This window comes from Danio rerio, chromosome 24 (genome assembly GCF_052040795.2).
Source record: "Danio rerio strain M-AB ecotype USA chromosome 24, GRCz13ab, whole genome shotgun sequence".
Classification (NCBI taxonomy): Eukaryota; Metazoa; Chordata; class Actinopteri; order Cypriniformes; family Danionidae; genus Danio; species Danio rerio.
In genome coordinates this window covers 24398452-24411989 of record NC_141044.1, presented here as the reverse complement: position 1 = coordinate 24411989, position 13538 = coordinate 24398452, and the positions used below count along the sequence as shown (strand labels likewise).

Below are 13538 nucleotides of genomic sequence, written 5' to 3'. Positions count from 1 at the left end.
AACAGCTGAAGCATTCACACAAGCGAAGCGTATATCATGTTCTTCTCGAGTGCCATTTAAGATTCATTCAACATGAATGAATCATTTGAGAACGACCATTACCTCAAGTTCAAACACTGGAGTGGAGTAGCTTCGCTGTTTATAAATTTCAGACATTGACAATGATGAAAACTACTATAATTAAGTGATATAGATGTTTATTCACATTAGCAGGTGCGAGCACTGGGCAATTAAAATTTTAATGCTAATTTGACTGACCACAAATTCTAAAATGTGAATCTGTCACTGTGGTGTCGACAACAAAGAGAAGTGCGCAGATTATAATCTTCTGGTTGATTTTAACGTTGCACAACTTAACATTTGCATTCAATATATCAACAAGTTAAATAAAACTTACCTGTAATTCAATTGCCGTCCCACCACGTTGGCAATGACATGGAAAATGGCGCCCCCGCGATTCCCTCCTGGATGTTGACGCATGCGCAATTTGCGGTACCAAAGCAAATATTTAAGAGTATACTTTACTCATTTTTTAAGTGTTGCATTTTTTTACTGTTAAAAAATAGATAGTGTAGGTAGAATGTACCCATTATGTTGCATTTTAGATGCTAACTCATAAACTTAATTAAAATTTAACTGATTTTCTTGGGTGGTATTTAACACCCCCTTGAGTAATTTTTTACAGTGTGTGTCTAAACCTGCAGGGTGTAAAAAGGATTCTACTCAGCCTATTTGTTCAGTTCTGTAAAATGTCAAAGTGCTCTTAAATAAAGATACATGTACTTGCTAAGCAAGATGATGGACTTTAAAGGTAAAATATTCTATTAATTTTCCATATCAATAAAACAGGGGTCACCAATCCTAGTCCTGGAGGGCCGGTGTCCCTGCAGGGTTTAGCTCCTTCTTGCCTCAACACACCTGCCTGGGTGTTTTAAGTATACCTAGTAAGAGCTTGATTAGCTTGTTCGGGTGTGTTTCATTAGGGTTAGAGCTAAAATCTGCAGGACACCGGCCCTCTAGGAACAACTTTGGTGACCACTGCAATAAAATGTAGTAAGTTTTAATGTTTTATATTGTTCTGAAATGTATCAAAATGATTTGTTTCTGCTTGTATTTACATTTCTTAAAAATTGGGCAGCAAAAAAATTGTTAATTCTGCTTCATTTTCCGAAAACAAGATATTTCAGCAATTTTCCATAGTTCCAAAAAATTTTACTTTGCTTTGAGATATTCTATGTTGTAAAATGTTTACTTATTTCTGCAGATTTTTCTACTCAAGAAAATGTAGCTTAATTTGTGACATTAATTAATTATGTTTTGTATTAGAAAAAATGTATCAGAAATTAAGTTGATTTAAATTTACATGTAACAAATCAATGTGGTAAGTTTTTTTATTATCATAAACATGACATTTTTATAAACGTTTCATAAAAGAATCCTTTAAATCTTTTATTTTCCTTTTTGTGAAATGTAACTTCTATTTGAGAAGCCCTATCATACACCCAGTGCAATAAGGCGCAAGACATGTTTGGCGCGATTTGTTGCTATTTTCAGACCAGCACAACCCTTAATTTCCAAGTTTTGCACAACATTGATTAAATAGCAAATCCATTTGCCCCACTTTGAGGACTCATGGGCGTGCTGGTCTATAAAGGAGGTGTGTTTAGGCGCATTGTCACCATATGGTGCATAAAAATAGGATGTGTGTTTGGATATAACTCTAATGCACGCGGTGAAGAGCATATTTTTCTGTCCTTAAAATAGCAAATATTGAGTATTCATAACCCTTCGACAGATACTTTTATCTTGATTTAAACACATGATTTCAAAACATTATTCACAATTCAACTCTTAACAGCCTTAAATCATTTCTCTTTTCAAGTGAGACACAAAATTACTGAGTAAGATTCTTTATCTTTGCAGTTTATCAAAGTGTCCACTAGTGCATTAAATCTATTCCAAAGCATTTGTCCTATCTGCACTGAAAGGCGAGCACATTAACACAATGCACTGGATATCACGGGTCTAATTCTATAGGACAGTGGAATAAATGTATTCTGGGAAGTGCTTTAGATAGCATTGAACATGTATATGTCAGGACATTTCTCTGTGTGTTGAGGGCCCGTCGACACTCCCTGTCGGTCCAGCTGTCTTCACACCAGATCGTCTGATGAAATAAAGTGCCCTTGGTATTCACACAGTGTTTATTACAGCTGAACAAGTCTATATTCAACTGACCATGACCTTCTTGATCTCCTCCTAGTTTTCTTATCTATACGTTTATGAAATGTAAATCAAATATTAATGGGTATAAATAATGTCATGTATCAGCAGTATAGTTAGCAATTTACATAATTATATTCATGTAATATTAAATAAATAAAAAATACAGCATCTGAACAACGACTAGGTGTAGTAACCATAAAATAATCATAATAATTGACTCTGGTTTGTTGAATAATTAGAAAATAATGCACAATAAAGGTGTAACTGCATTAACAGACCTTTTTCCTTATTATGTTTTGCATGTTTTGTTGAATAAAAAAAAGATCCGTTTAAATTGAACCGTATATATACATTGTTTTACGTAACCACTATTTTAAAAAACGATCTGATTATTTACAAACCCAAAAACTGACCATGACCTCATTTTCCCTCCTTCTAGTTTTCTCATCTGGCTGTCTGGGGCAGCATGGTGCTTTGGATGCTGTTTTTTGCCGTCTATTCTGCGATCTGGCCAACTATTCCTATAGCTCCGGATATGTTGGGCCAGGTGAGTGTAAACACACACTGACACACACCTGCTGACGTTTGTGTTTTCTCTCTGTGCTCCTGTATTTGACTGCTACCCGGCACCTCCACAACTTGCTCTCTGGGTGTTCTGTGTCAGATTTATGAGCCAGCGTCCCGTTTCACAGTCACCTGCACCTGCCACACAGTCACCCGAGCCCCAGGCTTTTACGGCCTACCCTGAAAGTGTTGATTCTTGCCGTTGGGCTGGTTTGTACTGTGCTGTTTACATGTGTGTGTGAGACACCATAAGGGATTTTCCTCATAGGGTTATATACTCAATGCATATCTTTTATTTAATTCTGTTCTTTTGTTTTATATTGTTTGCTGAATAAATAGGCTGCATCCTAACTGAATGGAATTTACTAAAGTGCCAAACACCATTTTTGCCAGCACAGTGGTTCAGTGGTTAGCACTGTCACCTCACAGCAAGAAGGTCGCTGGTTCGAGCCCCGGCTGGTAGTTGGCATTTCTGTGTGGAGTTTGCATGTTCTCCCCGTGTTCGCATAGGTTTCCTCCGGGTGCTCTGGTTTCCCCTCAATCCAAAGACATGCGCTAGTTGAATTGGGTGAGCTAAATTATCTGTAGTGTGTGTGTGTATGTCCTGGTTATCCAGGTTGGGGGGTTACCATTGGGCTAACGACCCACCTCATGAAAATGAGATGTTATGAAACACCAATATGGTGCGGCTAAATAGCAACTTCTATATAAACATAACATGTCTAACGTAATGTTTATATTATAACACACTTGAGAGTTTTAGTTGAGACTAGCTAAAAACAACATGTAAGTGTAACCATGGCAGACATCCCAAGTCTCCCCGAAGTTCTGGGACGTTCTCTCCCGCATAGATATAGAGACTCCCGGATGCCCGCAAATGAATAATAATCTCCTGGAAATCACGCGTCCCCCGACCCTCAAATATGTCACCCACCCCTCTCCGCAGACAGGTCTCGCAACCCCCCACACCCCCTGCTCTTCGGATACCCGCCTGATGACTTTCCCAACTTGGCATGTCTGCTATGGGGTCATTCAGCACTAAATAATTAGTTAATTATATTTAGGAATATAGTTGTACATTAATAAAATGTGTTTTACATTTGTTATATACAATATTAATAATTTGAAATAAAAAATTCTACAAATTTTAGTGTGAAATTCCGGTAACACTTCACAATAAGGTTGTACTAGTTATCATTAGTTAATGCATTTGCTAACATAAATGAACAATGAACAATACCTTTATTACAGTGTTTCTTCATGTTAGTTAACGCTAGTTAATGAAAATACAGTTTTTCATTGTTAGTTCATGTTAAGTGCATTAACTAATGTTAACCAGCATGAATTTGGATTTTAAAAACGCATTAGTAAATGTTGAATTATGATTAATTAATGCTGTTTAAATACTGTTCATACTTAGTTGATGTTCGTAAATACATGAATTAACATTAACTAATGAAATCTTATTGTACAGTGTGACTAACATTTATGTATTTTGTTTGAGATGCTCTCTAATTCTAAGATAAAGTAACAATAAAAAAAGTTATAATGAGCAGTTTGCACTAAATAAACTAAAAATAATTTTTTGATATAATGTAAAATTATATTAATGTTATGTAATATTTAATATTTCAAATGTGTATTTTTTGTACATTATACTATATATATATATATATATATAGTATATATATATATATATATATATATATATATATATATATATATATATATATATATATATATATATATATATATATATATATATATATTAATTGGTAAGTTTAACAAATGTTTAAGTATATTTATATACAGTTGCTTACCTATAATTAAAGTAATAGTTTCATCATCATTTTATTGACACTCAACTTGTTCCAAATCTCTTTCATCAGTTTTATCTGGGGAAACAAAAGAAGATATTATGAATCATTTTGTTCATGTTAACTATTTACATAGTACATCAGCTTACATAGCTGATTTCCACTCCTACAGTTGAAGTCAGAATTATTAGCCCCCCTGAATTAATAGCCCCCCTGTTTATTTCCCCCCCAATTTCTGTTTAATGGAGAGAAGACACATTTCTACACATAATAGGTTTAACAACTCATCTCTTATAACTGAATTACTTTATCTTTGCCATGATGACAGTATATAATATTTGACTAAATATTTTTCAAGACACTAGTATTTAGCTTAAAGTGACATTTAAAGGCTTAACTCGGTTAATTAGGATTACTAGGCAGGTTAAGGTAATTGGGCAAGTAATTGTATAACAGTGGTTTGTTCTGTAGACAATCAACAAAATATATAGCTTAGAGGGGCTAATAATTTTGGACTAAAGATGTTTTTTTTTTTTTTTTTGTTAAAAAACGCTTTTATCCTAGCCAAAATAAAACAAATAAGACTTTCTCCAGAAGAAAAAATATTATCAGACATACTGTGAAACTTTCCTTTGGGAAATATAAAATAATAATAATAATTCTGACTTTAACTGTATATGAAGGTCAATATTTAGTGTCATCTGCTTGGTTAGTGGTGAATAACTAACAGAACTTTCATTTTTGCCCAAACTTTCCCTTTGACATTTCTTTCTTGCCCCATCCATTTTTCAGCAAGTGTGTCACAGTGATTTCTGGGATTGCAATGCGTATATCTCAGCTGACAGAATAATTGGAAGTGTACCTCCGGTGCTCGAAACTGCTACCTACATTGGCGTCTTACTAGATTTAAAAACAAAACCAAGCCTCTGCAATGGAAGTGTGGAGCAGTCGGGGGGTGAGATGGAGATCTCTGAAACCCTGCGGCCCATTAATTCGATTTGTGTCAGAAATCAGGAATGAGCTCAAGTATCACCACAGCTGCTTTCAGAGAGCGAGTGGGAAACACAGGACATTCTTCACTCTTCACCCCTTAGCGCTGACTTCTCTTTCCTCTCTCTGTCCAAATGCTCACCTCGAAAAGGAGACATCTTAAGCCCCTTTTCAAAAGATATAAAGTAAATATTTGGTGTCCTCAGAATGTTTCTGTGAAGTTTCAATCTAAAAAACCCTCCTGGTCATTTATTATAGCTTGCAAGTTTTGCAAGTATTTGGGAGTGAGCAAAAACAAGCCGTTTTTGTGCATATCCCTTTAAATGCAAATGAGCTGCTGCTCTCCAAAAAAGGGTGGAGCCTTTACATGTTATTCTGACACTTCGGAAACAACAAAATGAGCAAATCCAACACAGATAAATATAAGAAATGACCAGTAGTGAAGTGCATGTTCAAACCAGACTCTGACAATTATAGAGAGGAAGAAGGTACAACTTCTAGATGCACCAGGATATTTCTGAACAGTTAGTGTATACATGAATGTAGTTGATTTGGCCTTTGCAAATAAATACTGTGCTATTAGTATGTAAAAATCCTAAAAGTGATCATACAGTGCATGATAAATGTGCGTTTATGATTTATGGCAAGTGTTTTCAGGATAAATTAATCAGCAGAGCTCAGGTCAGTTGAATGCAGTACACATACAGCCTATTAACCGGTGTCCTGACATTTTATCCTACCGTCAATTTATGCTACCAACACTGTATTTGAATGGTTTTGAGGTTGGGGTTAGGGATTAGGTAGGTTAGGGCGATGTTACAGCTTCATATCACACTAATCCACAATAAAAGTTACACTGTAGCAAAATCTGATGGCTAGCATATTGCATCATCAAAATGTGCTACCTCGTTTTTGAATGGGAGGTAGGATAATCTGACAAGGTAGGACAAATTGACAGAAAACCAGAACACACCAAGCCGTTGTTCGACTGTTGAACTTTGTTGGTCAACGTCTATCCGGGTAGTTGGTTTGCTATTTGTTTGTATGTTTGTTGTCGGGTTAACATCAAATCGCATTGGCCCAATTCAGCATGCCAATTCAGGGTTGGGTCATCGGCTGACTAGAGCAGTCTGACTGGGTATTCAGCAACGAACCAGAGTGTGAGTGTGACATAGTGAAGAGACATAGCAAGTAAACAAATCAAGAAGGAATACAAAGAGGCCAGCTATAATTTCACTACTCAGACATATTTGCAGGAGCAAATCCCTCATAATTACTCTGATAGTGGTACTAAACTCTTGTTTTTCTTATTTCGCACTCCCGTTTCAATTGGCCCTCATCCCTTTGGTGTGTTCACACACAGTTTTTTGATCCAGATGGAACCAAATGTGAGTCGATACAAGACAACAGCAGTTGGGTTTCGTCTGTGCTAGTTGTTTAGTGTCTGCTTGGTTTGTACCGGCCCTAAAACGCAAGATATGTAACCATTCACACTCACCGAGAGTATAATATATACCAGTCAAGAGAGCGATTGTGGATGTCTGTACCTCCAATTTCATTTGATCTCTTCTGTAGTTAAATGGAACAGCATTTTCTAATTAAAAGGGGCTCCATTTTCATGAGTCAAAGATTCTAGAGTAGAGTAGTGTACGACAGGCGTAATCACTTAAAACTAGAGTAAATCACACATGATGTGAAGTGACATACTTGTTTTGGATGTGAAATTAAAGCACAAAGCCTTGGTAATAACACATGATAATATATTATTATAAGATCCCCTTCCTACATCACTTGGGAGCAAAATCTGTAAGGCATGTTTTTCCAAATGCATGCAGAAGTAGGCTTCCCACAGCAACGTTACTGGGTTTGTCCTATTTCATGTTCTCTGAACTGGTAGAAACAACAGGGATCCGGTCATAGCACTTAAACATAGAAAGTCTGATTTTCATGATGCGTCTTTAATCTCTTCATGTAGGCCAGCTGGGAGCAACAGCTCTGCATGTTTTTCCAGCGAGTGTATTTTTGTGCGTCTGCTCGTCTGAGAATTTTCTAGGGTTGGCCTGGGTGGTATAGTGTGCGCGCATGCAGCTGTCGAGCGGGGATGCCGGTTAATGGTTTCGGGAGTCTGTTAGATTCCATCGGGAACATCAGCTGTGGAGGATCCTCTGAAGAGAATCACTTGAGTGCACAGCGTGAAGTTTCTCCAGTCTGCTGGATTAGCTGTAAAAGTTACTTAAGGAAAATACCATCTCACAGAACATGTTGAACATCACTCTGTGTTGTTAAAAAAAGGAACAAATGTAATGCTTTCATGCCAAAATGTAGCGCCTGGTGTGTCAAGTATCAGTAGCTGATATATGTGTATGGATTATTTACATATATTATTATTATTAGTGGGCGACGCAGTGGCGCAGTGGGTAGCACGTTCGCCTCACAGCAAGAAGGTCGCTGGGTTGCTGGTTCGAGCTGGGTCAGTTGGCGTTTCTGTGTGGAGTTTGCATGTTCTCCCTGCGTTTGCGTGGGTTTCCTCCGGGTGCTCCGGTTTCCCCCACAGTCCAAAGACATGCAGTATAGGTGAATTGGATAGGCTAAATTGTCCGTAGTGTGTGTGTGTGAATGACTGTGTGTGGATGTTTCCCAGAGATGGGTTGCGGCTGGAAGGGCATCCGCTGTGTAAAAAGTTGCTGGATAAGTTGGGACTAAGCCGACAAGAAAATGAATGAATGAATGAATTATTATTAGTAGTAGAAGTATTATATAAATAAACTTAACTGCATGATGGATAGATGCATGGATGAACAAATGTGTGTATATATACCATAATATACTGTAAATTAATTTAACTACTTGATAGATGGATGGATGAATGATGCATAAATGTGTGTATGTATACTATAATATACTATAAATAAATTTAAGTGCATGATAGATTGATGGATGGACAGACAGTAGGATGGACGGACAGACAGACAGACAGACAGACAGACAGACAGACAGACCGACCGACCGACCGACAGACAGAGAGATAGATAGATAGATAGATAGTTAGATAGATGGATTTATAGATAGTTAGATAGATGGATTTATAGATAGATAGATAGATAGATAGATAGATAGATAGATAGATAGATAGATAGATAGATAGATAGATAGATAGATAGATAGATAGATAGATAGATAGATGGATGGATGGATGGATGGATGGATGGATGGATGGATGGATGGATGGATGGATGGATGGATGGATGGATGGATGGATGGATGGATGGATGGATGGATGGATGGATGGATGGAAGTGAAGTTTATTTATAAACTAATTTAGAGAGGAGCTTGTGCTTATAATTGATAGCACCTGGTCTACATTAGCTAACTCTGATTTACCAATCATACAACTCCTTAACCACTATAAATAACCAGAGTATCTTACTTCAGCCATTTTTGTCTTGAAAATCCCCCCTTCCACCCCTACTCCTCCCATTTTCTTGTCATGGCAGCACGGAGGCTTAACACCACGGCCGCACAGCAAGAATGTCACCGGCTTGGACACTTCCTGGCCAGGTCGGCATTTCTGTGCAGAGTTTGCATGTTCTCCTCGTTTTTTCGTGGGTTTTCACCGGGCTCTCCGGTTTCCTCCCACAGACCAAAAACATGTAACATAAGTAAATTGACAAATCTAAATTGACAGCATAGACACTTCATAGCATTAATCTACTTCCAACATTATCAAGCAGGGGAGTTCTCGAGACCTACCTGAACTCTAATGGATGGATGGATGGATAAATGTGTGTGTATATATATATACTATAATATAATATAAATAAATTTAACTGCAAGATAGATAGACAGACAGACAGACAGACAGATGCATAGATGGACAGGTGGATGAAGGCATGAATGAATAAATGTGTGTATAAATACTTTAAAATACTATAAATTAATTTTACTGCAAAGATAGATAGATGGATAGATGCATGGATGGACAGATGGATGGACGGACAGACAGATAGATCTAACGTGTATATGAAATGGCAGAGTTTAATTAAATGTGTTGTGTGTGTGTGTGTGTGTGTGTGTGTGTGTGTGTTTAAAAGCATTATAATGTCAAATAAATTGTGAATTACAGTACGTAAATATAATATTTTGTGTAAATAATTTTAGAGATTACGTTAAATCAATATACAAAACAAATATTAATGAAACGTTAATACAATGATATCTCAGTTATCAACTAGATAACTTTAGGAAACATGTCTGCAAACTTGTTCATGGCTGCGGCTGGTGGTCAAAATCAGGTTCAGACAGTTGAGTTCTGAGCAAAACAAAATTGCTGAGTATCAGTGCTTGTCTATGATTTGTTATAAGAAGTGACTCATGCAAAAGGACACTTCTAAGTGAGTCATTAAACAGAGACGGCAGAGGAGGAGAGCAAACAGCAGACGGCGGCGCTGGCTAAATGGGTAATTAAACTCTCCTACAGGTCAGAGGTCACACCATTGGCCAACAGCTGCAGCAGAGACACCGAAATGCACCCTTGGTGTAGTGTCATGAGGGTGATGGTGGTGTGTTTGTCCTGTTTCAGGCTGGACGAGTGATGCAGTGCTGGAGCTTCTGGCTGGGTCTGATTCTCGTGCCAACAGCATGTTTACTCAAAGACGTGGTGTGGAATGCGTAAGTATCCTACAGTAGCATACACATACAGTTGAAGTCATAATTATTAGCCCGCCAGTGATTTTTTTTTTTTTTTTTGTGTATTTATTTTTTCCAAATAATGTTTATAGAGCCCCTATCATGCTTTTTTTTTTTAAATGACCTTCCATGTAGTGTGTAACACAGCTCTAAGTCAAGTGAAGTATTCAGCTAAGACTTAAATCTGAAAGTGTGCCATGTTTAAAACTGATTCATCTATAAAAGAGTCGACTCATAGACAAATTGTTTAGCTGGGCCGGCGTGATATCAATATTGAACTCAAACCCCGCCCATTTGTTGCGCTCACAGACCCGGTAAAATTGAAATCTCCGGCCCCGCCCACAAACACTGTAGAAAAAAAAAAAGAGGAAGACAAACTCTGTAGCAGATCCTGGTTGAATCATGTCGCAGACACTGTGCTCTGAAGTGTGAGGGTAAGTTAATGTTGATTTCCCTACCGATAGATGAGGCTGTGAAGAGTCAGTGGTTGAAAATAATTTTTGCAAAAATACCTCAGCATTAAAGCCCCAGCCTTTTGCTGTGTTCCCGTCCTTTTCCTGACGAGTGCTTCAGCAATCTACATGCTTACAACAGGGGATTCATTGGCAGTTTATAAAAGGAAGGATCAGAAAAGACTATTGATGTATGGGACTTTGTAAGAGCTTGAATGGAACTTTACAGTACACAGTTCATGGATCAGTTTCTTCCTCCATTTCACAAGTGTAAGTGCGATTAAAATGGTTAAACGCCTCGTTTTCTCTAGCTTGCAAATTATGTATTTAATTGTGTTTTGTTACTTGTAACTGCTTGCACTGTATCTGGTTACCACGTTAAAAACGTGTGCCTCTTTGTTTATTGATTTAAATGCGTTTGTGAGCTTGCAATCCTTTGCTGCTTGTCAGCTGTCAGCTGTTCTTACACACTTGCAGCGATCAAGTTTTAAAATAGTTCAGCTTTTGCCACTGTGTGGATTAATACTGAATGTGTGTCACTGTTTTTACTTATGGTTAAGAAGAGAAGGCATTTCTCTCTGTCTTGCGCTGAGCGCAGTCGACCAATCACAACAGACTGGGTCATCGGACCCATCAGCGCAGATTGGCATCGCGCTACGGAGGGGTTTGGGAAAAAATTAATCGCATATGGGAGTCGCTGGGATAATTAGGTAAAAATAAATGCATATTATTATGCTGTGTTCACACCAGTCGTGGGAGGCGCAGATAAATCATACTATTCGCGCGTCAAATCTGCTTCATTTGCGTGTCAAATTCGCTTCAGAACAGAAACGGATTCTTCTGTCTTTCCAGTGACCGCAGTTGTCTATTCGCGTCTTTGCATAGACTTGACAAGTAAATCACTCACTCTTGACACTTCTTCTACGTCTGGTGTGAACACAGCATGAGACAAAGTGTTTTTTGACCTTACATGCACATCAGTCTGTTGTTGGAGACCCTCAAAACCAAAATATGACCCTTTTTTACTGCATAATAGGGGCTCTTTAACAAAGTAAGGAATTTTTTCATAGCATTTCCTATAATATTTTTTTCTTCTGGAGAAAGAAACCATTTAAAGATCAATATTTTTAACCCCCTTTAGGCAATATTTTTTTGATTGTCTTCAGAACAAACCATCATTATACCTTGATTCGCCTAATTACCCTAACTTGACTAATTAACATAGTTAAGCCATTAAATTGCACTTTAATCTGAAAAGTAGTATCTTGAAAAAATATCTAGTAAAATATTATTTACTGTCAGCATGGCAACGATAAAATAAATCAGTTATTAGAAATGAGTTATTAAAACTTTTACGTCCAGAAATGTTTTGAAAAAAATCTTATCTCCATTAAACAGAAATTGGCTAATAATTCAGGAGGGCTTATAGTTCTGACTTTAACTGTATCAGTATATTTATGGAGGAAATACAGTGTCATTTGGCAATATGTAATATAATATATTGTGTCTGCGTGTAGAGGAAGACGTACAGTGAGGAAGACCCTTTTGGAGGAGGTGCAGGAGCTGGAGGCACGGGCTGTGGACCCTGGAGCAGCCGTTCTCAGAGATGCCAGCGGCCGCAGGTTAGTCTTTAAATATGCTTTGACTTAAATCCGCTTAACTATGAAGTCATATCATACCCATTTAATGTTTAGGCAATGTATAATTGTTGTTTTTTGTCAACATGTTAGATACATTGCAAAACCTAGTGATCTGACTTGCTATCTTCACAGATAGGTATCTACTGTGACAGCATACTAACTGTAATCTACTATGGCAGGATAATTATTAAAAAAAAAATTTCATAAGTGACTAATTTGAATCACATAGGCCCGTTTACACTATCAGGTCTTGATGCCCAAATCCGATTTGCTGCCTATATCTGATTTTTTTGCCTGTGCATTTACACGTTTTTTTAACTGTGACCCATATCCAATTCATGTGTTAACGCTTGCCATACAATTGATAGAATTGAAGAAATTGTCAATTGAAATACAATTGAAGAAATTGTCTTGCTTTTAGCTCTGTAAAATATGCGAAGTTGAACTTTAAAATGATTTTAAGGTGGAAGAGGAGGAAAAGGGCCGTCATTGCTGGTTTATATATGGTGTCCTCCACTATTCCAATGAATTTGTGGGTGCGAGAGAGATCTCAGGTCTGGTGGGAGCAAATTGTGACAACTGACCACTTTCCTCCTCTGTGTTTCTTCTGTTGTTGTTAATCGTGTCGGCGTCTCTACACAGGCTCTTCCTTCTACGTCATTAAACCACTTAGAAGTACGACATTGTCACAAGTTTAATGACAAACAAAATGGAATGCCTTAAAAAATCCAATCTGCCTGTTAAACAATATTTGCAATGTCACATATCTGATTTATATCTGATTATTTCCACATATGAAGGAGGCCTGAAACCAATCTCTGAATATCCAAATGCATGCGTGTTTTCGTGTTTACACGGTCATAGAACAGATCTGATCTGTGTCACATATGAGCAAGAAATCGGAATTGAATTGGGTCACATTTAATGCAGTGTAAACCTTGTTCCAGCAGGGGTTTTTTACACCTTTTTTTAAAGTGGGCATGTCCACCTCTTTTTAGGGGGGAGTGTTGGAGGAGCAAAAGAGGGATAGTCTGTAAAAAAAAATTAGATAAAAATGGGAGTGTCAGTTTGGGCATGCGGTGATTTTCAGAGGTAAAATAAACACACACACTGGGGAAAAAGACAGCGACTGTGTTTACATGGACACCAGTAATCAAATTATT

The 13538-nt window shown here is 37.4% G+C and overlaps 2 protein-coding genes across 20 annotated transcripts in view; both read left to right on the top strand.

Moving 5' to 3' along the window:
• The window catches only part of vipr1b (vasoactive intestinal peptide receptor 1b), a 738286-nt gene that overhangs the window by 82805 nt on the left and 641943 nt on the right, over nt 1-13538 (top strand). The window lies entirely within an intron of this gene.
• The window catches only part of atp8a2 (ATPase phospholipid transporting 8A2), a 143935-nt gene that overhangs the window by 120399 nt on the left and 9998 nt on the right, over nt 1-13538 (top strand). For all 15 annotated transcript variants that reach the window (XR_015524922.1, XR_015524924.1, XR_015524923.1 and 12 more), the window contains 3 exons: nt 2666-2773; nt 10177-10265; nt 12253-12357. Coding sequence is in view for 10 of the 15 variants with exons in the window: in XM_087309497.1 (XP_087165623.1) it covers nt 2666-2773; nt 10177-10265; nt 12253-12357 (302 nt within the window). In the remaining 5 variants the exon portion in view is untranslated. The remainder of the gene's footprint in view (nt 1-2665; nt 2774-10176; nt 10266-12252; nt 12358-13538) is intronic.